The following is a 21,853-nucleotide window of genomic DNA, read 5'->3' as shown; positions in this document are numbered from 1 at the left end:
CCTGTGCGAGGGTAGCCCAGTCCGCGCGCGGACAGTACCTGGCCTTCATGTGATGGTATAGAGCTGACGACAAAACCGCCACTTGCCGCTCGTTTTCCCGGTGCCTCTGCGCGATAACACGCAACCCGGACGGAGAGGCTCGGCTTCATCGACGCCGCCGTGGCACGGTGCGACTGCCGTTCCACGGGGACTGTCATCCCTAGCCTTTCAGGAGACCAACTCCTGCGGGGGTCTACCCGACGCATTGTTCAGGTAGCAACGTGGAGGCTGGGAGCGCATCCGCCATCCGATCTACTATTAAGCCGGCCATGTCCGCTTCGTCGTGGAACCGCACGGCCATGAGTTCCGGACGGTCGTCAACGGCGAGGGGCGCTCATCCTCAAGACGTGACGACCATGCCGTCAGTCAAAGATTTGAGGCTGTTGGATCCGTGTGCCGCCACGGCGTCCATGCTTCTATACGCACAGGGTCCCTCGATTGTATGCTGCCACCACGACTCACTCACCATTGAGAGGAGATTCTCGAGGCACGCCGAAGAAGTCCAGCTGCTCGCGGTAGACAACCAGAGCGATGTTGGCGGGGGCAGACTGGTTGTGAGCTACGACGCTGGCCAGACTGCCATTGTATGGGACTTGATGACGGGGGATGAGGTTGCGCGATTCGCCTCGTATGAGAACCTGACGGTGGCAGCATGGATGCGAAATGGAAATGTCGCTTTTGGTAGGTCCTCTCTCCTTTCTCTACTGCATGGTTACGGGCTAACGGTGAGTAGGTAATGCGCAAGGAAGCATCATTTTGTTTGAGCCAACGACTTCAGAGCACATTTCGTCTCGCACAATCGATCAGATCGCCGTCACCGCATTGGCGCCGTCATCTGATTGTCGCACCTTTGCGATCGGGTAAGCCTGGGAGCAACTCGGCACTTGGGACCTGGCTAACGTGTGTCATTTCAGATATCAAAATGGATCACTTCTGATTGCCACCCTTCAACCTCGTTTCACTATTCTGCACAACTTGACAACCTCGAGGGGCCCCTCGCCAATAGTCACGCTGGCATGGCATGCGTCTTCGTCGAAGCAAAAGTCTGACATGCTGGCGGTTCAGACACATGACGGCGACTTGCGGGTCTGGAGTGTGGCCAAGTCGTACAGCGCCGACGACCCAGCCAAGGTAGTCCGGATACTCCGACGGAGGGAGAGCTTCCTCGCGGGGCCAAATTGGATGGGCTGGTCAAAGAACGGGCGCATCATTCAATTCTCGGACTCGTACGTCACATATTTGCCACCCCTTATCCCCCAACCCTACGCGCGCGCTTAGGGCGAGGTGTGGCCAACCGCTAACGCACATGCACAGCGAGACACTCTCATGGGACGTAAGGACAAAGCACGTCACCTTTGATTCGATACCGACGCTGGAGCATGTCAAAGGCCTGGCGGTCTACGGTCCAGGCGCCACCTTGTTCACGATTGGGCCCAACTGTACCGTCCAGCAGTTTGACCTCAACTCGCCTTCCATCATGGTGGCCAACGTCCAACACCCTGCAAACCTCCTGCCGCCCTCACCACCCAACTCGATCGAGGGACCGGGGAGCAAGTCTGCTCACTCAGCCACCACCATCCACACTTCCGACTCTGATGCCACTTCTGCACCCGTGGAGATGAACATCTCGGAGAGCGACGAGGACCACTCATCGCCCTTTGCGCGGCTCGCGGCCAGGGGCGCTGACTCTGGCAATGACCGGTCTTACGACTCAGCAAGCCCGGTATCGAGCCGTAGTGGCTTGTCATCACTTTCCAAGTCGTCGGCCGGCTCACGCACGCCCGGTCGTAACAATGGCTCTCTGAGGTCGCGGGGCATGACCGAGAACACTTACATCTCGGCGGGGTCATCTCTGAAGTCGTCTACAAGTGGCAGACGAGAGGCGGACACATATTCCATGGGCTACTCTCTACCGACGACAAGTGTGCCGTCTATGGCGTCTTCACGATCCAGGCACCGGCCGTCCAGGTTAAGGCACGAGGTTCCGCGGAGCCCTGATGACAACAAGGTGCACGATCTGTTCAAGTTTACGCGCACGCGGCTTAGCGACATCCCTTATAAGCACCCTAGAGGCGCTGACAACTCACGGCTCACCAACGACGATCTTCGGCGCCAAATGCTTAGCACTATTTTCGGATGGAACAAGGACGTCGAGGATCTCGTCTTTGATGAGATGAGCCGCCACCAGCCTGGATCTGCCAGCCGCATCTTGCTGGCCAAGTGGCTCGGTGACATGGACTCTGACATCATGGCTGGCAGCTCTGCCAACATGTCTTCATCGGATTGGATGTTGTTGGCGCTGAGTGGTATCGGTGGTCAGCAGTCCCAGCACAAGCTTGGTCGAGCCTTTGTTCAGAGGTTGCTCGAGAGTGGTGACGTCCATGTCGCCGTGACCATTATGCTGGGCATGGGCGACGACAACGACGCCATCGAAGTCTACATCTCGCACAAGCGCTACATGGAAGCACTGATCTTAGCCAGTCTCACCTACCCCAGCGTCTGGGAGCGTCAAGCTGCCATCATCAGGAAATGGGGTGAGTGGGCTGTACAGCACGGGCAGCAGCAGCTTGCCATCCGGTGCTTCGCTTGCACCGACCAAGAATCCACAGAACCCTGGACCTCGCCCTCGGCAGCGCAACTCAACTTTCAGAGCATCACCCCCAGTATCCCAGAGGTGTTGAGCCCTCCTCTCTCGCCTCCAGGCCTCCAGCGCGGGCCGCAACGGAGCATCGCCAAGACTTCGGCACTGAAACTCATTACCTCGTTTGGAGACCAAAGCCAGAAGTCAAAATTCTACTCCCAAGGCGATGGGGGCCAGACACCAATTGCCGCTGGCGTGACGCCCATCGCAGAGTCGGCAATCTCTCCAGGTGGCTCCTACGAAGCTGCAACGGCCTTTCTCCGGCCCTCCAACAATAGCAGGTTCAACACACCTACCTCAGCACGCGCTGCAAGCTCTACCTTGAGTCGGGGCAGGCTTCCGTCAATCGGCGAAGTTCCTGCCGACCTCAACCGTGGCATGCTCTCAGCAGCTGCAGCTTCTCCTGCAGAGAAGAAAGAGGTACGCCCTGGACACAGCCGCATGTCCTCGTCGGAACAAGAGAACCTTGCTGCCGGGATTGCATTGCAGCGAGCTGCGACTGCCAGCCCCATGATGATGCGTGATCGGTTCAAGCGCGTCGTGGTGGGCAACGCGGCCATCACTGGTGAAAGGCCACCGTCCCCCAGCCAGGACGTCTTCGCTAAGATGCGGGAGGCAACTTCAACTCGCCGCAACGGTTCCCGGGATAGAATCCCGCAGGGTGTCAACCTCCAGGTACATACCGAGCAGCCCAGCACCGCGGAGGTGACATCGCCGGAGCAATCCGTCTCATCCTCGACCCGGTTCCACTGGCCCACGAGGCGCCGCGGACCTGGCTCGGTTGCGAGCTCCATTACTTCCAACTCAAGCGCCGGCCGTAGCCTACGAACCAACCCGCGTCACCGTGACGACTATATCCACAGCCTGGAGACCGCTCAGCATTACTCAAAGAGGAACCGGAGCCAGCATGGAAGCAAGGAACGGACGCGTGACTCATCGCGTGGACGCCATGGCAGCAGGGAAAGACGTGGCAAGTCGAGGGAAGCATCCGAGGAGCGAGGTCGCGCCTCTGCTCGAAGCTGGACGAAGCCCAAGAGATCTCCCACGTCGCCCGTCCCCATGTCGCCGGAGGATCTAGCCAACTTGACGACAAGCAAGCACCTCGACGATGCAGCGGAACCAAGCACAGTCAGGAAAGCGAGCGGGACAAAGTTCAAGACCGGCAGCCGGACTTCTAGCCGTGGCAGTGGCCGCCGAAGCCCCGATGGGCGACCTCGTCCTGCAGCCCTGGACATCCGAGGCAGGACGAACGATCGAGAAGGAGCCCATCAACGCTCGCCTTCTTCGCCTCTGCCGCTGTCTGCGAACGCCTTGCACTACCAAGGGTCCGAGGATGAGGAAGACTTGACCAAAGCCATGCTGGCTCGGGAGACGTTTCGCGCCAAGCACAGCCGCAGCGGAAGTCGTACCGTTAGCTCCCCGCTGGTGTCCAAGAGGGAGAGGTCAGAGAGCCGGCGCAAAGAAGCCGCTGAAGCCGTCGACACGCTCCCGGCCCTCGTCTCCCACGGCCGAGCAACCTCCACAGAGCACGCGGGCGACCTACGGCAGATGAAGGATGAGCGCCAGCGCAAGAAGGAGCAGGCGGCGCGGGAGCTCGAGGAGCGTCGAAAGTCGCTCGCCAAGAGACCGCAGGCACCACAGATTCCGCACCCGAATGACTTCAATCCGCCGATGGCGAGGATCGGGGTCGAGATGTCGGAGCCGAACGATGCAGCTCAAGATTTGCCGCCGCGAAGCGCGACGGAGCCGCCCAAGAGCATGTACGCGCGAAGCGGGCCTGCCATTGGCCTGCCAGCAACGCCCAAGGCAATGAGGCTCATAATCGAGGCCGAAAACAGCAAGAAAGTGGCCAATGACGCCCCCAAGATGCCTCCAGTGCCCGTCACGTTTGCTCAGAGCCTTTCTCCAAACACCTCGCCCAAGAAGGAGGCCACGCTGGAGCCGTTGACGCTCCTGCCGTCGACAGTGTACCAGCCGCCCCAGCGCCCGATGATTCCTCGAAGCATGTCGGCCCCGATCCCCGACGAGCCCGACCAGGGACGGTATTCCCGAAAGGCCAGCGTTGGAGAAGTTCGAGGCATTGACGAAGTGGTCGGGAACAGCAGACGCCGGTCAGGGGATGACTCGGTTCCGCCACCACCTCCGCCTCTGCCAGTGGCGCCCCCCATGCTGAAGGAGCTCCAGCATCTGGCTGTTCCTCCACCTCCTCCTCCGGCGCCGCTGCCGCATTCTCGGCGTACTCCGAGCCAGGGACCCATCGGTTCTGGGATGATCGAGATCGTCATGGACGAAGACGATAACGCACCGGTGGCGGCGGCGCCGAACGATGGCATGGTGCCCGTCATTCCACCACCTGCGCCTCCATCGCGGGGCCACAACCGGGGCCGCAGCATCGGTGATGGAGGAAGCATCTCGGGACGACTGTCCAAGGCCACGGAGCGACTCAGGTCGGCGAGCCGCGGGCGCAAAGACGCGGCGAGGCATGTGAGGTCGCCGTCGGTCGACCTCCCCAAGGATGCAGGTCTGATCCACGCCAGCCAGGTGAGATCGCCGGTGGCCGGAGTACCGCCTCCAGTCATGTATGACACGGATGTGGTCCGATCCCCCATTGACGGCAAGAGCAAGCACCTCTCCACCGGTCTGCACCGGAGCGAGATGATCTAAAGCACGCACACTTTCGTCGTCCCGCCATTGCTCAGCTCTACACTCTTTCGATATTTTTGTTTAAACTTCAATTCGTTCGGCCAGAGCATAGTTGGCCAGGCCCCTCGCCGTCGCGAACTGTTGTCAGCCGGCGAGAAGACACTCCAGGCCCAGAAAAGCAGACACAGCACCTAGACGCTACAGCACGATTCTTGGATTGATTTCTCTACTGCTCCTTTTGAACAAGCCTTCATGTTGCATCTTTGGGTTTTTGGGTACTTTGCCACACGCGTTGGCTGCATTACGACGGGTGTGGTTCTGCAGGCGAAGCACATTTGTAATGGGGGCCCTGCTGCATATGTACCAGTTTTTCTCTTCTCTATATCTCACGATTGATGACGCTTGGGCTCACGGGCGGGAAAAAAGGCCACGCGGGACGGCAGCAGAGGTGGAGGTGTATTCGTCTACACAGACGGCCGAGGAGCGGGCGAGGAGGCTTGCTTATACAATGCTGCCTCGCGGCACCATGTTGCGGGAAGGAGAGGGGTGTGTCGAGCAGATGAATGGAAAGGTGGCGGTTAATGCGCCAGTTCTGTGTGGCATTCACAATGCGACGCAAGAAGCGATTATTTTTTGGGTAGCAACGAGATGGTGCGCGGCACGTTTGGCGTGTGTTGTGTTTTGCGTGTCGTGATGCGTGTGTACGGTGCAAGTGTCTACTGTCATGGGTCGGCTCGCGAGTGGGAGTCTACAGCGAGACGGGACGGGAGGGGGGTTCGAATCCGGGAGCGGACGAGGAACACACGACCAGGAATACGTATTCAAGAGTCGGTAGCAAAAGCAACAAGACGCAAATGATGGAACAGGCCAATTGATCGAGACATCCGATGTTTGGAAAAAAAAAAATGAAGAGGTCCAAAAAAAAGAAGGCGTTGCATTCTCCATCTCGCCCCTCCAACCCAAACCCCCCGCGGTCGTGATCCAGCCCGCCACGCGACGGGGGAGAGGTCTCTGCAGAGTGAATCCTCCCTCAAGGGTCATCTCCAAGTGCTTAGGGCACGCACCGACGTCGCGAGTTGCCTGCGCGAGCGGGCGGCCACCGCGGCGTTCGGGCTGGGCGCCGACGGGGGGGATCTTACGGGGTCGGGTGGTGGAGGGCAAATGAATTGCGAAATAAGTGCGAGGTGCTTCGCCGTTGAGCCATTACAGCCGATAAATTTCCGCGCTTTTTTGACCTATATACCCTACTCGGCGAGAAGGCCCCACATGCTCCTCTGTCGGGGCGGCCACAGCGCCCCGGTGGGTGTTCCGGCAGTGGGTAGCCCGCCTGTAGCTGGACGGGACGGGAGCTCTGGAAGCTTGCCACAGGGGACGGTGCCTGTGCCTGGCAGCCTCCGCCATCCACTGCAATGGATCGAGCTCACAGACCTTCGTCTATCATCCCGTCCAGGGCCAACATCATTGACCAACCCACCACTCGTCTTCTTGAGCCTCGTACAATTCGGTACGACACACTACTCCACGCGAGCATCCAAGACTCTACTCCTGAGCCTGCGTCATCCGCAAGAGCATTGCCGTTGCGACATTCATCCCTCCCCCAGCGGGACCAGGCAATGGCTTGTCGCTAAGCATCCCATCACTCGCCTCGCCTCAACTTCCAGTCCACGATCAGCGAGCGAAGCCGACCGAACCCAACACCGCACGTCGCCCGCCATGATCACCACGGCGCCGCGCCTGCGCATCCGCCGGCCCTCCCCCACGGCCGCCGAATTCACCGTCACGACCCTACCCCCGCCGACGCTCCCCCTGCGGCTCCTCGGCGCGCTCCTCCTCGCGCTGCGCCTCGCCCTCGCCCTCGCGACGCTGCTCCTCCTGCGCGCCCGCTGGACGACGTGCCCCATCGCCGCGCCACGGGCCGAAACGCCGCCCTCCCGCCCCGCGTCCCTCCTCTCCGCCGAGGGGCTCTGGTACGCGCTCGACGCGTGGGACCGCGCGCCCGCGGGCGGCGTGGCCCTCGCGCGGCTCGCCTCCCGGGCCCCCCTCCCGTTGCTGCTGGCGGGCGCGGCGGCCGCGCTGTACCTGGTCGGGCTGCGCGCGCACCGGCACGAGTCGCTGCTGGTGCTGCGGGGGCTGGGCGTGCAGACGACCGAGTCGGCGGGGACGTGGTTCTCGGGCGCGGCGACGCGCTTCATCCCCACGGAGAAGATCCAGGACATTCTCGTCAACGAGGCGTTTCGCCGCTTCGAGGTCCGATATTACCTTATTGTGGTCGTCGAGGGCGAGGAGGACGTCGTTGTCGTGTTTCCGGGCCTGCTGCCGAAGCGGAGCATCGTCGAGGCCGTGTGGAGGGGCGCGAGGGAGTGCTTGTACGAGGGGCGCGCTGAAGATAGCAGCAAGGGGCCGTCGATATGAGGGGATTAGTATTAGGGCGTGGTGCGCTTTTGCGCGGGTAGACGTTGCGGATGGAGGACGGATACACATGTGATACCCCCTTTTTATGAGCGATCATGGGCTCTGCTTCGGTTCGTGAAGCCATCCTATTTACAAATAGATATTCAATGACGAATACAAAAGACGGCACCATTTTGGCTCTCAAGTAGCACGGAGTGGTATCAAGTTTGATTCTTTGCGTTCGTTGTATTGGTCTCTGCACGGCTGGCTACTCGTCAGATGCCGCCTCGTCTCGTGCCCTGCCCAAGGCCTTTTGCTCCCGCATGTCCTCGGCGCTGGCGTAGCCCTTGCGCTTGGCATACTTGTCGTTTTGCTCTTCAGGCGACTGCATCAGCTCCTTCTTCATGACGGGCACGTACTTGCCCGCCAGCCGGCCCGCGTTGGCCCCCTCGTAGACCCTCGCGCTGGCGGCGGCCTTTCCGCCGTGGCCTCCGGGCGCCGAGCCGGCCGGCACGCCCTGCTGGGAGAGGAGCTGCAGCAGCTGGCCGGCGAGGAGCTCGTCCATCTTGCGCTCGCGCCACAGCTCCCACAGGCCGTCGACGACGCCAAACTGCCCGTGCTTGTTGGGCGCGTACTCGTCGCCAACGAAGATCCACTGCAGCGCGTCGGTCCGCTCCGTCAGCACCCCGTCGGGCGCGGCGGCCACCCGACTCGCCTCGTCGTCGAGGTCCGGGAAGAGGCAGTCCCACAGCACGAGCGGCACCTCGTCAGCCATGACGTAGCTCGGCTTGCGCGGGTTGGCCGCCACGTCGAGCAGCTCCGAGATGAGCGACGGCTTCTCGAGGCCCTGGCCGACGAGGAAGAGCAGCGCCACCATGTGCCGGATCTGGTGCCACAAGAAGGCCGACCCGCGGACGTGGAAGTAGTAGACCTTGGGGTACGGCTCGCCGGTGGCCATGCCCGGCGCCGCGAAGCCCGCCTGCCGGAGGTACGGCAGCGCCGAGGCCACGTCCTTGACCTCGACCACGTCCGACTCGAAGATGCGCCGCCGGAAGTTGGTGATTTGCTTGGCCGGGTCGACCTTGCAGACGTTGCGGAAGTCGTGCTCGCCCTCGTAGCGCTTGGCCGCGTCGCGCATCGCCTCGATGTCCAGCCACCCGGTCTTTACGCCGCCGGTGGTGGTGCTGGCGGCGCCAGGTGATGACGGCTCCGGGGTGAAGGCGGGTTGGGTGAAGAAGTAGCGGTACTGCCGCTCGCGGCACGAGAAGCGGGCCGAGAAGTCGGCCGGCGGGGAGGGACACCAGGCGAGGATGCGAATGTCCTTGGGCAGCAGCCGGTTAAGTATCCGCGGATAGCAGAGCTCGTCCTTGGCGTCGTCAAACGGCTTCTCCTGTGCTTCCTCGGCCTCATCAACCTCGACCTCCATCTCGTCTGGCCTCTGCTCAACCGCCGCCGTAGCGTCCGCCGCGCCATCCCCTTCTAACCTTGCCCTCTTCTTCGGCAGCGGTCTGTTGCTCCTCACCCGCAGCCCGATGACTTGGCCAAAGGCGCTCACGCCGCGGTCCGTCCGCCCGCACTTGGAGTACTCGCAGCAGTCGAACTGGACGACCCTCTCATCCTCCGGGAAGATGAGACAAGCCTTGGTGAGGGCGTTCCACAGCTCCTCCTCGATGGACGGCTGGTTGCCCATGGCCTGGAACTCGAATCCGCCGTAGTTCTTTCCCAGGTACGCGAGCTTCAGGGCGATGAACCGCGTGGAATACCGCGACGGGTCCATCTTGCGCTTCCCCTTGGGCGGCTTGGCTTTCCGTTTGTCCGTAGGCGTGCCATTTTCGGCGCCGGCGGTGCTCGTAGCCTGCAATTCTGTTGACGCCGGCTCCGCTGGTACTGGAGCTGCCGGCCGGGCCTTGAGCTCAGCCTCGAGCTCCTTGACTCTCTGGATGAGGCCCGTCTTGGTCCAGGCGTTGTAGTTGCTCTCGCCGGCCATCTTCGCGTGGGGGCCCGCGCTGCGCGGGAGCCTCAAGCCTTTGGCGTCGGCGGGAGAAGATGACGCCTGGCGAGCCTGAGCGTACGACAACCTGCTGCCGGCTCTGTGAAGTGTGCCTGCAGAAACGCCGCGGCCAAGGTGTCCGCAAAAGGGACGCATGTAAGTTGGTGCAGATTTTACTGCATCACTGGCCGTCAGTGCTTGCGACCACGGGCTTGTAGTTGTGAGTGAAAAGCGGGTTACAGAGAGGTGTGGCTGGTGCTCTAAAGGAGTGTGGCGGGTCGGTCTTGCGCCACGGGCCGAGTGCGATTTACAGCATAGAATCGCTCATGCTATCACGCTCACTCAGTCACTACTCAACCTCATTCACAAGCCTCACTGATAAGCCTCACCACGAGGCGTTTCGCATCATGGACGCCGAGGTGGTCAAGCTGCTGCTTGTAGGGGACGAGAAGTGCGGCAAGACGACTTTTCTATCGTATGTATCTGTTTAATCGAGCCACGGACCCATCTCATCCACCCACGCTGACGTTCATGCGGCAGGCGGCTCAGCGCCGGCGAGCAGACGAATCCGATCCCGCTGCTTCGCGACATCGACCAGCCGTACATCTTCAACATCAACCTCGGCAGTAAGAAATACTGCCTAGAGTTTTACGACACATCATGTCCCGACAACTGGCGACTCCTGGACCCGGACGTCATTGTCATCTGCTATGACATTAGCCAGCGGCTGAGCCTCATCAACATGAGGCGATACGTGAGTCTCCGGCAAACCCCTTATCCGCGACATGGTTTGTCCTCAGCGCTGATTGAGGCGCGCAGTGGCTCGACGAGGTCAAGAGATCCTTCAAGCGGATAGACAGCTTGCCTGTGGTGATACTCGGGCTGAAACGAGACCTGAGGTCGGAGACGGATCCCAACGGCATCATCTATCCCCAAGAGGCGTACCAAGTCGCGCAGACGATGCGGGCGGATCGGTACGTCGAGTGTTCTGCCGTGACTGGTGAGCTGCTTAAGCCGGCGTTCGAGGATATTTGTAAAACGGCGACCAGTGCATCGTCGGAGGCGAGTGGTAAGAGCGAGGCTGGTTGCACGGTACTGTAAGGAGTCGAGCTCTGCATGGTAGAAAAGCAAGCGAACAAGTCTCATGCGGCGGCGTCGTCCATGTTCACATCTCCGCCCTCGGCGGCTTCATCGTGTCCCTCGTCGGGCTCGGCGGTCTCAAACTTGCCAAGGACATCGGCAATGATGTAGACCATCTCCAGCTGCTGTTCGTCGGTGAAGCGCTCGCTCATCTCCTCCACGACGGTGTTGAGGCCAATAACCGATGCCGGACGCACGTTGAGGATCATGACGACTTCGCCCTTGGAGAGGTCGAAAGGGCGCAGGCGCTCAAGGAGCTGCGCGATGGACTCGGGGGTGTATGTGGTGGGCTCCTGGCTCAGGGGTCCCGGCGCGGCCTGCAGGTATTGCAGCAGCTGCACGGATGGGTAGAAGCTGCGGTCAGCAAAGTCTACCAAATGAACAGTAAGTAATGAGAAGCCACCCACCTCCTGGACGACGTTTTCCAGGTTCGGCGGGCCGCGTCGCTTCTTGCTCTTGTAGCGCTGGCGCTGGTCCACGAGGTGCTGGTAGACCTCGTAATTGGACAGGACGGCGGTCTGGGACTCGATGACCTTCATGGCTGCTGACCGTGTCCCCTGTCTCCCTGTATGTGTATATGTATGATATGAGAAGGCTCGAGGTGCAGCAGCAGCAAGAGTATGGATGAGGCGTGTGTCTCGGGCTGCGACGCGTTTGGCGGGTGGGTGACGGCGGAGCCAGAAAAAAAAAAAGAGTCGGTCCACCGCCTGCCGTGCGGCGGCGTGCTCGCGGCGGTTGGACGGGAGAACCGGGGAAAAGCAAAGCTGACGCGGGATCGGAGGCTCTGCAGCTGGTGCGGGATCACAAACGGGAGGGCGAGTTTGTGACAGCGGACGTGCGTCTGCAACGGGCTGCAGTCAGACGGCCACGGGGTGCTCGATCGATGCGCCAATGATGATGGCGGCCGATTTTTCGTTGTCGCAGCTGGGTTGGAGCGGGAGGGGCCAATGGGCTCCATGGGACGGCACTGTGGATTGGGTTCAATGGGTGCCGTCAATTCCAGGTTGGACCCTGTACGACGCCTGGAGTGCTTGCCCGTAAGTTTGTGGCGGGTGCCGCTGGGCCAGCACGCTTACAACCTAGCGGTGGGACGCCTGGGTTGGGGACGGACACGACCTGCCTGCAGTGCAATGGAACGGATGGAATCCGACCCAGGCATGAGGTGCTGGCAAGCCAGGGCAGCCCCGCCAGCCCAGGTGAGGTGGGCGGGCCCCAGCTGCAACTGCAGCTGATGCTGCAGGGCTGGTCAAACCGCTGGAGCGGCGTCACCTGCGGGTCGTCGTGTCGGGGCGTGAGACAGCGTCGGGTCGCAGGGTGTTCGTGGGTTGGTAGAGGCACGTAATTACAGTACAGGCGGCGCTTGACGCTGGATGTCGGGCTGCCTTCCCAGGCGGTTCATGTCTCTCGTCGCAGCCGTCTCCCGTGCGCCACCGTGCTGCAGGCTGCCCGGTATTATGTATTTTCGGCGCCAACACCGCCTGCGCAACCTGATCGATGAGCTCCCCGGTCGGCATGTGAGGTGCGTCTGTAGGTGCTGGCTCCATGCCCGGGCCCTGGACTTCCAAGGTTCCAGTGTGGGCGAGTACCGGCGTGGTGGGGCCGAATCGTGTTCTCGCACTGTGTTGCGGCCACGGGCCGAGGGCATACGACCTCCAGGCTGGCAGTCGACGACTGCAGCTCGCTGCCAGAGCAGGTACTTCTACATTCTGAGAGTGAACGCCTGCATGACAAGCCAGTTCGCTTTTTTGTCTGTCTCGACATGCGCAAACATGGGGTATATCGTGGACGCCTACACACGTCAATTGGCTTCGCGCTTGCGCCATCCGTTTGGCCAGGTCTCGCCGCACAGGCTCACGGGCCATTGATGGCACATACCGAGGCCCGCCCGTGCCCTCTGCTTGCCCCCGGGCCTCTGGCTAAAGGCGCCCACACGGCGGCAAGCTTCGGGCGCTCCCAGCTGGTGTTGGCCGACGGGAGACGCCATAAGACACAGTACGAACATGGTTCCGCGCATACTGGCTGGCGCCATCGATACCCTCCCGTGCCAGGCGCAACAACCCCGCCATGCAGCCTGCGCCGGCGCCCTGCATGCTTTCGTCCCGGTTTATTTTGTCCGCCTCGCCGACGCGGTTCCTTGAGTCAGAGCGAGAAAAAAAAAAGTCTCGCCCCGGCCTGCGCCAGCTTCGGCTCCATCCATCCCTCCACCTCTGCTCTCCTCTCTCACCCACATTTTCCTCACAGCTTTCGCTCCGTCCTCCCTCCGGTATCCTCTTTCTTGCCTGTCCGTCACGATGCTGCTCTAACATCAATCCCCGGCATTTCGTTCGCTTCCGCCTCGCGCTGTTGTCGTTGCCGCCCGCACCCGTCACTGTCGCTCACCACCCTCCCCTCGTCTCGCACCGCCGCCGCCGCCTTTTTTTGCTCGCCGCAATCGGCCAACCGACGAGAATTCTCGGCTAGAGCCTCTGACGTCGGCCCCAAACTCCCCACTCTTCTCCGGCTCGACGGGTCTGGTCTGGCGGGGGACGAAAAAAAACCTGCGACGAACGCCTGCGCACGCCCAATCCTCTCCCATCCCCCAAGGGACCCAAAGGGAGCCAAACAGGTGACCCTCATTCGTAAGGCTTGCTCACGAGACCACGACTCCCTTCCTCGCGTCGGACGGGCGTTGCGATTTCGCTGAACTCGCCTCGGGCACCCATCACTCCCTCGGCGGCCGACTCCGATTCCTCCGCCAACCTCGCGGGCGCTCCGACTGCCTCAACGACCGAAGACGCACCGCACCTCACCTTCCGCCATGGTCCGCAACATCGTCCTCCTCGGCGGCAACTCGCACCCGCAGCTGACGGAAAATGTCTGCAACTTCCTCTGCATCCCGCCCTGCGACCGCATCCTCACAAAATTCTCGGGCGGCGAGAGCCGCTGCGAGATCAAGGACTCCGTCCGCGGCAAGGATGTCTACATCATCCAGTCCGGCTCCGGCAGCGTCAACGACAACCTCATCGACCTCTGCATTATGATCTCGGCCTGCAAGACGGGATCTGCGAAGCGAGTTACCGCCGTCATCCCGCTCTTCCCCTACTCCAGGCAACCCGATTGGCCCTACAACAAGGCTGGCGCGCCCCTGTCGCGCGCTGCCGAGTCGTCTGCCAAGCACGATTATACCTTTGAGAGCGTGCCGGCCACGCCTCGCCCCGGCGGCCCTCGCAGCAGCGGCCTCACCAATGGCGTGAACAGCCTCGCCGAGAAGCTCACCAAGAGCACCATTGCCGAGAGAGTTCCCCTCGAAGCCAATGGCAACGGGGACTACTTTCCTAAGCGGTCAGACACCCTCACCAGCCAAGGCTCCAACGGCCGCGGTCATCACCACGAGGGCTCCTTCTCATCCCAGCGCAGCTTCACCACCCACGATTATGAGAACCAGAGCGCCATCACCAACTTCCAGCCCAAGCCTGGATACAAGCAGTGGGTCGCCCAAGCCGGCACCCTCGTCGCCGACCTTCTCACTTGCGCTGGTGCCGACCACATCATCACCATGGACCTTCACGACCCGCAATACCAGGGCTTTTTCGACATCCCCGTAGACAACCTCTACGGCAAGCCCCTCATCCAGAACTACATCCAGAAGCACATCCCCGACTACAAAGAGGCCGTCATCGTCTCGCCCGATGCCGGCGGCGCCAAGCGAGCTACCGCTATTGCCGACAGCCTCAAGATGGACTTTGCTCTCATCCACAAGGTAAGAACCCCCGTTGTTCAGCTGGCTTGACGTCTCTCACAAGGTCACAGGAGCGCCGTCCTATCAAGTTCACCGAATCGCGCAACGCCAGCATGATGCTCGTCGGCGACATTTCCAACCGCGTCTGCATCCTTGTCGACGACCTTGGCGACACGGCCAACACCATCACCCGGGCCGCCAAGTTGCTTAAGCGCGAAGGCGCTCTCAAGGTCTACGCTCTCCTCACCCACGGCGTCTTCAGCGGTGATGCCATTCCGCGCCTCAATGCCTCTGCTATTGACAGGATCGTCGTCACCAATTCGGTCCCTCAAGAAGAGCATTGCCGTCTCTGCCCCAAGTTGGAGGTGCTGGACGTCTCGCCCATCTTTGCCGAGGCCATTCGCCGTGTTCACCATGGTGAATCTATCAGCAGGCTCTTTGAGCACGACTGAGGTAATCGGCAGTCTTGACCTCAAGGCGCCCCGCGCCAGGAATTGGACCGCAAGGGCGTGATGCCTCTTGTCGCGGACAAGCGCCCCGCATGACTCGGTTCTGGATCGACTAGTTTTCCTTTCCGTCGTTCACTGCTTTTGCGCGCGCATCTCGAGCGGTTCAACCCATCACGGCCAGAGGCCGACCAACCGTTTTTCACACTGGGACATTTTCTGGAGTTACATTAAGGAGCTTTCTCGCACAACTTTTTGCTGCTTGCTCCCGGGTTTGAAGCTTTTCAACTACCCCGTCGGGGCTTCCGCTCTACAGCGGCCCGACACAGGCGAAACTTACAAAAAAAGGGGGGAAGACCTGCACGGCTAGGTGGCTGCTGGTCCGGTGAGCGCGTGGCACGCAGGCCCAGCACTCTGCAGTTTGTCGTGGTGTTGGCGGTGGCTGCTGGTGCCGTCGTGGATGAGTTTCTTCTCTTTTTATTTTCCCATTGCTCTTTCCAACCCGTACGCGCCTCTTCGCTCCTTGGAGACGGCGACGAAAACAAAGGCACACGTGCGAACAGCGAGTGAGGCGTATAGTCCTCCCCATCTATAGAAAAACCAATGGACCGTAGAAAACTTGGACACTAGATCGAGCGCGCGCCCTCGTGCTGGCTTGTGTACCACCACCACCACCACCACCGCTATCATTACTTACTATATCATCATATTAGACTCACATGTCCCTCTGGTCCCTCACGAGGACCCGGGAAAGGGAGGGACGGGGAAATTGCATAGACTCTTGTCGTTGTGCCGGCTACGGCGGATGGGGACGTGGATGGCGTTTGTGCGAGGGCAACGCCGCGTGTGGCGAGCGAGGCTTCTGTTAACGTTATCAATGACATACACATGCATGAACACACATTTCCATTCCGTGCCTGTCTGTCTCGTGGGTGTATGTCAGTCAGTCAGCGGGTCAATCAGTCAGTCACCCACAGTCAGTCAGTCATACTCCCACACTGTCACACCACTTGACTCAGCCCTCAACGGTCATGAGAGTTCAAAGCATATTCATCGTTAACGGCCAACATATCCCGGTACACAGACGCTCGGCAAGCCTTGCCCCTCGGCACTGCCCTCCGTCTTCTAGTTTCTACAGGTATTGATGAATTGCCGTGAAAGCATCTCGCCTGCGTCATTGCCTGCAGGCATGAGTCTTTGCCAATGTCCACAGTGCCTGTCGCCCACTCGAGGGCATGCGGCCAGTCACTTCTTCTTCTCGACAGCAGCTACCTCATCCCTTTTGCATGCTCGCTTCCATACAACTCGCCCGAGCCATCGCCGTTTCAGTTGTGAGCAGGTGCCTCAAGCCAAGCCAGTGTCATCGCCTGGATCTCGGCCGGAACCCGCCACCCGTGCGCGGCGGCAGCCCGTTTGTACGCCTCGACAGCCTCAAAGATGTTATAGTCCCTGCCCTGCATCGTCGTGTCCAGCCTGGCCGCGGGGTCCAACTCACATAGTCCCAATCGGACTTGCAAAAGGACCTTCTCCATGCTCAAAGCTGGCGACCAGCCAGAGTTGGTTAGCAGCTCTGAACAGATGGCGCCGCCCATTGTGACGTGACCGCCACCGCCCTTGGAGAATGGCAAGAACCGAGGCCGAACAACTCGCACAAAAGGCGGCGACATGGGGAAGCCGGCGCCGAAGCGAATCTCCAAGACGATGCTGGAAACGCCCATGCGCATCATGTCTTGGCCCAGGGGCAGCGAAGTGTCGAAACTGTGCAGCTCAACAATCCAGTGGAAGATATTGTCAATCGCCTCCGTGTTTACACTCCAGCCCAGCTCGTCGAATGCGGTCTTTGACTGAATCCGATGTATGTCCTTGACCTCTCGATTCAAGACCTGGAGGGCTTGACGGGAGGAAGTAGCCCACGACGGCTCGGGCAGTTTGGGGATCGAGCTTAGATCGAGTGTGCCAGGGAAGTATGGCGTTACCTTTGTTTCTCTCGACGGAGTTCGGACCGGGCTTTGGGGTTCCGTCTCCCCTTTTCTCGGGCACTCGGTCGCAGAGTCGCAGCCCACCAGTAGCTCCAGGTCGTCGCCGCCCCATTCATTGCGGCCGTCATCTCCATAGCTGACCTCTTCCGCGTGCTCGGCGCCGCCGAATTTTCTGCGCAACTGGGAACGCCTCTCGGGCGGTATCGCTTGCCACGGCACCAGGACCGGCCTGGAAAGCATGTCGAACAATTGTGCTTCGGGCGCTTGTGGAACGGAATCGTCCAACTCCTGCTTCTTCAGGGCTGCCATCCACTCGCTGACGGCCGTGGATACAGCCTGGGTAAATGGAAAGAACAGATAGCGGCATTGGACCCAGTCGATTCGATTGATAACATAATGCGGCGTCGAGGAAACGAAGTCGCGTGGCCGGTTGATGACTTCGCAAAGGCTGATGGCTGACGTGAGCGGCAGCTCCGCGTTCGACCAATTCGGGGGCTAAATCGGGAAAAATCAAGGTTAGCGAATGGTTGCTCATGCTTTGGGGAAAAGATTGTTGACATACCACGGTATATAGTTGCGGCATGACCGCGTTAGCGACTCCGCAAGTATAGGCGTTGCTTGTGGCCAAGTGGCGGCTCAGGTAGATCCCGTGACCATGCGCTCGACCGTGCGTTACCGTCTTGAAATCAAGCCCGGTGCGGATTATGCTGTGCCAGTTACCCATTGGGCTCCCATGCCATGCAAATATCGTGGGAAATTTCACGTCGGCGGAAGTACCGACCTTCTCTACCTCTTGAGCAAACTGTCTCTCCTTGCCCGGCGCTCCTTGCAAGAAGCGAAATCGAAGGTAGCTAGGAAGTTGAACTCCCTTGTTGCCCTGCGTAGCGGTTGGTGTAGCTGATGTTTTTAGTTCCGTCCCAGAGAATTGAGACAGTTGGTCTGGGACGAGATGCGATCTGTTGGAGGCTATGATCCAGGTCAGGATGATGATGAGTGACCGATCAACACAATGCCATTCCGACAGTGCTCGCCCGGGATGTTCCACCAACCAGTCTCTCATCCCCCAGACAGACGGTATGCATGTCATCAGCAGGGCGAGAGACGCTCTTTGATCCTCCTTCGGAAGGCTCGGCAGGGCATCATCAAAAAGCAATGCCAGGCCTGAGTTCCAGCCGGGTTCTTTTGATAGGCCAGCCCCATTCACTCGGTTCTTGATGTTCGTTGTGGCAGCAAGGGCTGCTGTGAATGTCCCGGACAAGCGCGTCAATCTGATGACCCCCGTCGCCGTGTCGCTATCGGCGCGACAAACGGCGAGCTCAACAACTGCTTCAGCGTTAACGTCCCTCGTAGTCCAAACGCTCCGGTGTGTGTCGAACTCACGAGGGTGCTGCTGGAGCGAGGCGGGAGCGGACAACTGACTCTCACTCTTCTGAAAATTCGCGACCAAGAACCATTGTCCTGGTCTCACACTGGCACTCCAGACTTCGTTTCCTGGAGGTGCCTTCATGGAGGTGAACCCCTCATCAACCCTCACCACAGCGCCTTGAGATACCTTGTTGAGGTTCGGGACTGTTACAGAAAGCGCGAGAGGAAAGTCTCGGATTCTCCCAGATATGACCGCCGAGTAGGCTAGGGATACCAAAACGTCAACGACAAGAGGGTTGTTGATGATTTCGTGCTCAATGCTCGGACCGAAGCCAAGGGACAGGTACTGGTACAAGCAGAGAGGCTTCTCGCAAACGTATGGTTTCAGTGATCCCGACCCAAGGCCCTCGCCCATGGCCTCGTGGCACGCCATGCAAAGCTCAGTGCAACGAACAAGCTGCCGAAGTGCAAACTGCATTGCCACCAACGGGAGGCTCACCTGATCCTCATCGTCGAGCGCGTAGTCGACCTGCAGCGCCTCAGGAACCCGGTTGCTAATAATGGCCTCTTCGTCCAAGTCCATAGGCTGAAACTCAGCGCAGGAGTCATTTTGCGAGTGGGATAGCAACTTTTGAACCGCGCTCCACGACATGCGATGTCGTCTCCTTAGGCGCAGGAGCCCATGCAGGTCCTGATTCAGTTGCCTATTGATGGGTGCTGACATGTGGTTTACGAGGAAAGCGGACACCTGCGTGCTTTCATCTTCGTTGGGTTTAGGATCATTTGACGTAGTGGAACGACGCTGCGTCCCATCCGCGGTTCCGAAAAAGGCCTGAGTAGCAGCTTGTTGGGACGGCTTGGGGATGGCGCATTTGCCGAACCGAAACTGCACATCCAGTTGCTTTTCAGGGAGAGCCTCGTATTTGGCAAGCTCGGGATACCCGTTGGCAAAGTGAATCAAGAGGACCAAGTACTCGGTCGACTTAAGGCCCCAGGCTTCAAGGACATCTGAGGGTAGTCCGAGGGCCGAGACTCGAACAGCAAGTGATATGAACCGGGGAAACTGCCGGTGCTCGGCCGGCAGAAGTCCGACTATGAGCTTCGCTGTTTTTGCCTTGGAAAGCGCACGTTTGAGCTCTTGCCCGCCCACAGCCTTGATGCTTCCCAGCTTGGCGTTGTCAGGGATCTCAGCAAGATGAGTATTGGGCTTGCCAAATCCGTCCGTGGCCGCGTGCGGGTCGTCCCACTCATCGTGGTAGTCCTGATCCATGACAGAGGAATCGTCGAAGTCGGACGCTTGGCTGACGTCCATTTCGTCAAGTCGTGTCGTCAGTGCCGCCAAAAGAGAGTCGGACAGGAAAGCCAGAATTTCGCTAACGGTTCCATTGGCAGGAATATCGTTCGAGAGCGCCTGAAGATTCTTGGAGACGTCGGCCTCGCCGGGATTTTCGTAGGATGTGATGAGCATAAATGAGGCGCTCTTCGTGTACTCGGTGATGTCTGCCATCTAGTTAGCTCGACGAGTCGGCATGCTAGAGTGTGGATCGGCGGCGTACCTCGAATAACCAATTCCATGTTGACGGCAAGTTCCAGAGCCTCAACAGAAAACAAGAAAGATATTCCATCTTCCAGTTCGCCTCGACGGATGTTGGATACATGGCCGAAGGAGGCAGCCTTGGCCAAGGCCAAGTCGCTGTAGAATTTCTTCGATGACATTTGCGTGGCTCGGCGCCAGCGAGTGCTGGCCAACGCCTGCGGCGGTTGAGACTGGCCAGGCGGCGGGCAAACAGAAATGTGGACAGGCAGAGAGAGTAGGTATATGAGAGGCCCCGAACGAAATGCGCTTGGTCACCTCGTTCAGGCGATGGGAAGGGTGGTGGTTGGCTTGCTTGTCGGTGGGTGAGGTCGAATATCGCAGCAAAGAATCGAAGACGGGCGTTTGCAGGTTGCAAGAAGTGAGGTTGGGGCACGGGAGCCAGGTCAGGTGCCGTTCAGTTGACGCGGAAAGCAGAAGGAAACAGCCCGCTCGCCCCTGCAGCTGTTTATAACTGCTAGGCAGCTGGCGGGCAGTGAATGCACCGCCGGGAGTGAACAGGGCGCTGGAGCTTTGCCTTGTTCGGCGACGATTTACTGGGACAGCTTTCCTCGGTTGGGGCCTCGTCCGCACAATTGGATGCAGCCAGCCTTAGCCAGGTCACAAGCCCAGAATCTCAATGTCATTTGGGCGTGCTATTGACCTGAAGGACGATGATGACACAGGCGCAGCGGACAACTGCGAAAAATGTCGCTGCGCAAAGGCAGCACGCTCGGCTCCGAGGGCTTTGCGCGCTTCAAGATAGAGATCAGCAAAGCCCCGGAACGAAGTTAAATCTCCATGAAGAGTGCGTTAGAGGCGCGCTACTACCAACCCAGTAGTCAGGTAGATATGGGCCGAGTTGGGGAGAGTCGCAGCCGCCGCCTCGTCGCCGCCCAACGGCCAAACCTAGAAGAGCCGCGAGCAGTTCTTACTGAGGTGGGGTGAAGCTCCCTTGGGCTGATACAAACCGCCGACCGACCAAACGGCACAGTGAGTTCATCGCCAATTGTACTGCACGCATGCTATCACGGCGATTGTCCTTGTCTGCGGGAGTGTCTGTCACTGGGGTCTGGCGCCCAGGCCTTGAGACGCAGGGAAGCGTGACCGCGACAGGTGCAAGACGCATGGTGGAAGACTTCTGGCTTGCCCAGACACCTGCACAGCTGGGCTGTTTCGCGATGAGTCAACGTCGACTGTGCGCCTCGGCGTGTGGCGACGCGTTGGGCGCCCGTTTACCCTTGACATCATGCATCATGAGGGTGCACCGGGCGGCTGCACACCCTCCACAGTTCCTTTTCAAACGTCAAGATCCCAAGTCACGCGGCGACTGAAGCCGGCAAGCCACCAAGGCGGACGTCCACCTCGCAATTGTCGTCACTGGCTTCATGAACAACTTGGTGCACAGCGCACCCGTGCCTGAGTTGTAAGTTGGTCGTACGTATCTTGTGCGACGGGAAGTGCTCGTGTCCCTGCGCCCCACCCGAGTGCCGGCCGACATCCCCCCTGTGGCGATCACGGCTTTGGCTGTATCAGGCAAGGTCCGGGGCGCGCCATAGCCCCGTGCAGTGCGCCGGTGCCCCTGAGGCTCTGCCACCTGCTGCCGTCCAACAGGATTGGATGGGGCCGCTTTTTACCTCGAGCTCCACGCGTCTCCAACGTCGTGCGTGGTTCGACGATGGCATCTCTGCTTCTCGGGCGCACAGCCGTATCTCGCGCTTCACCCATTTTTCGTCGACACCGCGGCGTCGCAGACGCTCCCTTTCCTGCTTCGGGCCGCTTAATAATATGAAAGCTGCGCCCCCCCGCCAAGCGACGCCCCCATCAGTTGGCCACGCAGCTACAGGTAGCCTCGGCCCCTGCTCCTTGCCGCACCGGCTGCCGTGCACCCACACCATCGCACGTCTCGACAAGTACGAGTAGACGAC

General features: G+C 60.1%; 7 protein-coding genes across 7 annotated transcripts; 4 read left to right on the top strand and 3 right to left on the bottom strand.

Moving 5' to 3' along the window:
- Positions 1 to 308: 308 nt before the first annotated feature.
- Positions 309 to 5,344, top strand: PLICBS_009302 (uncharacterized protein; the record flags this gene model as incomplete). The annotated part of the gene is made up of 4 exons (XM_018323831.2): positions 309 to 720; positions 773 to 899; positions 954 to 1,265; positions 1,354 to 5,344. The coding sequence occupies 4 exons, from the start codon at positions 309 to 311 to the stop codon at positions 5,342 to 5,344; spliced, it is 4,842 nt and encodes a 1,613-aa protein (XP_018177010.2).
- Positions 5,345 to 7,036: 1,692 nt separating this feature from the next.
- Positions 7,037 to 7,735, top strand: PLICBS_009301 (uncharacterized protein; the record flags this gene model as incomplete). Its single annotated transcript, XM_065601605.1, has 1 exon — positions 7,037 to 7,735. One exon carries the CDS (start codon positions 7,037 to 7,039, stop codon positions 7,733 to 7,735), a length of 699 nt encoding a protein of 232 aa, XP_065457677.1.
- A 247-nt stretch (positions 7,736 to 7,982) lies between these two features.
- On the bottom strand, positions 7,983 to 9,701 carry PLICBS_009300 (uncharacterized protein; the record flags this gene model as incomplete). The annotated part of the gene is made up of 1 exon (XM_018323830.1): positions 7,983 to 9,701. One exon carries the CDS (start codon positions 9,699 to 9,701, stop codon positions 7,983 to 7,985), a length of 1,719 nt encoding a protein of 572 aa, XP_018177009.1.
- A 410-nt stretch (positions 9,702 to 10,111) lies between these two features.
- PLICBS_009299 (uncharacterized protein) lies at positions 10,112 to 10,805 on the top strand (the record flags this gene model as incomplete). The annotated part of the gene is made up of 3 exons (XM_018323829.1): positions 10,112 to 10,179; positions 10,245 to 10,458; positions 10,524 to 10,805. The coding sequence occupies 3 exons, from the start codon at positions 10,112 to 10,114 to the stop codon at positions 10,803 to 10,805; spliced, it is 564 nt and encodes a 187-aa protein (XP_018177008.1).
- Positions 10,806 to 10,846: 41 nt separating this feature from the next.
- PLICBS_009298 (uncharacterized protein) lies at positions 10,847 to 11,383 on the bottom strand (the record flags this gene model as incomplete). Its single annotated transcript, XM_065601604.1, has 1 exon — positions 10,847 to 11,383. The coding sequence occupies one exon, from the start codon at positions 11,381 to 11,383 to the stop codon at positions 10,847 to 10,849; it is 537 nt and encodes a 178-aa protein (XP_065457676.1).
- A 2,258-nt stretch (positions 11,384 to 13,641) lies between these two features.
- Positions 13,642 to 15,014, top strand: PLICBS_009297 (ribose-phosphate pyrophosphokinase; the record flags this gene model as incomplete). Its single annotated transcript, XM_018323827.2, has 2 exons — positions 13,642 to 14,583; positions 14,634 to 15,014. 2 exons carry the CDS (start codon positions 13,642 to 13,644, stop codon positions 15,012 to 15,014), a joined length of 1,323 nt encoding a protein of 440 aa, XP_018177006.1.
- A 1,319-nt stretch (positions 15,015 to 16,333) lies between these two features.
- On the bottom strand, positions 16,334 to 20,068 carry PLICBS_009296 (uncharacterized protein; the record flags this gene model as incomplete). The annotated part of the gene is made up of 3 exons (XM_018323826.2): positions 16,334 to 17,482; positions 18,540 to 19,852; positions 19,909 to 20,068. The coding sequence occupies 3 exons, from the start codon at positions 20,066 to 20,068 to the stop codon at positions 16,334 to 16,336; spliced, it is 2,622 nt and encodes an 873-aa protein (XP_018177005.2).
- Between the last annotated feature and the right edge of the window lie 1,785 nt (positions 20,069 to 21,853).

This window comes from Purpureocillium lilacinum (genome assembly GCF_023168085.1).
Source record: "Purpureocillium lilacinum CBS 284.36 DNA, scaffold_7, whole genome shotgun sequence".
NCBI lineage: Eukaryota > Fungi > Ascomycota > Sordariomycetes > Hypocreales > Ophiocordycipitaceae > Purpureocillium > Purpureocillium lilacinum.
This window is presented reverse-complemented; position numbering and strand designations above follow the sequence as displayed.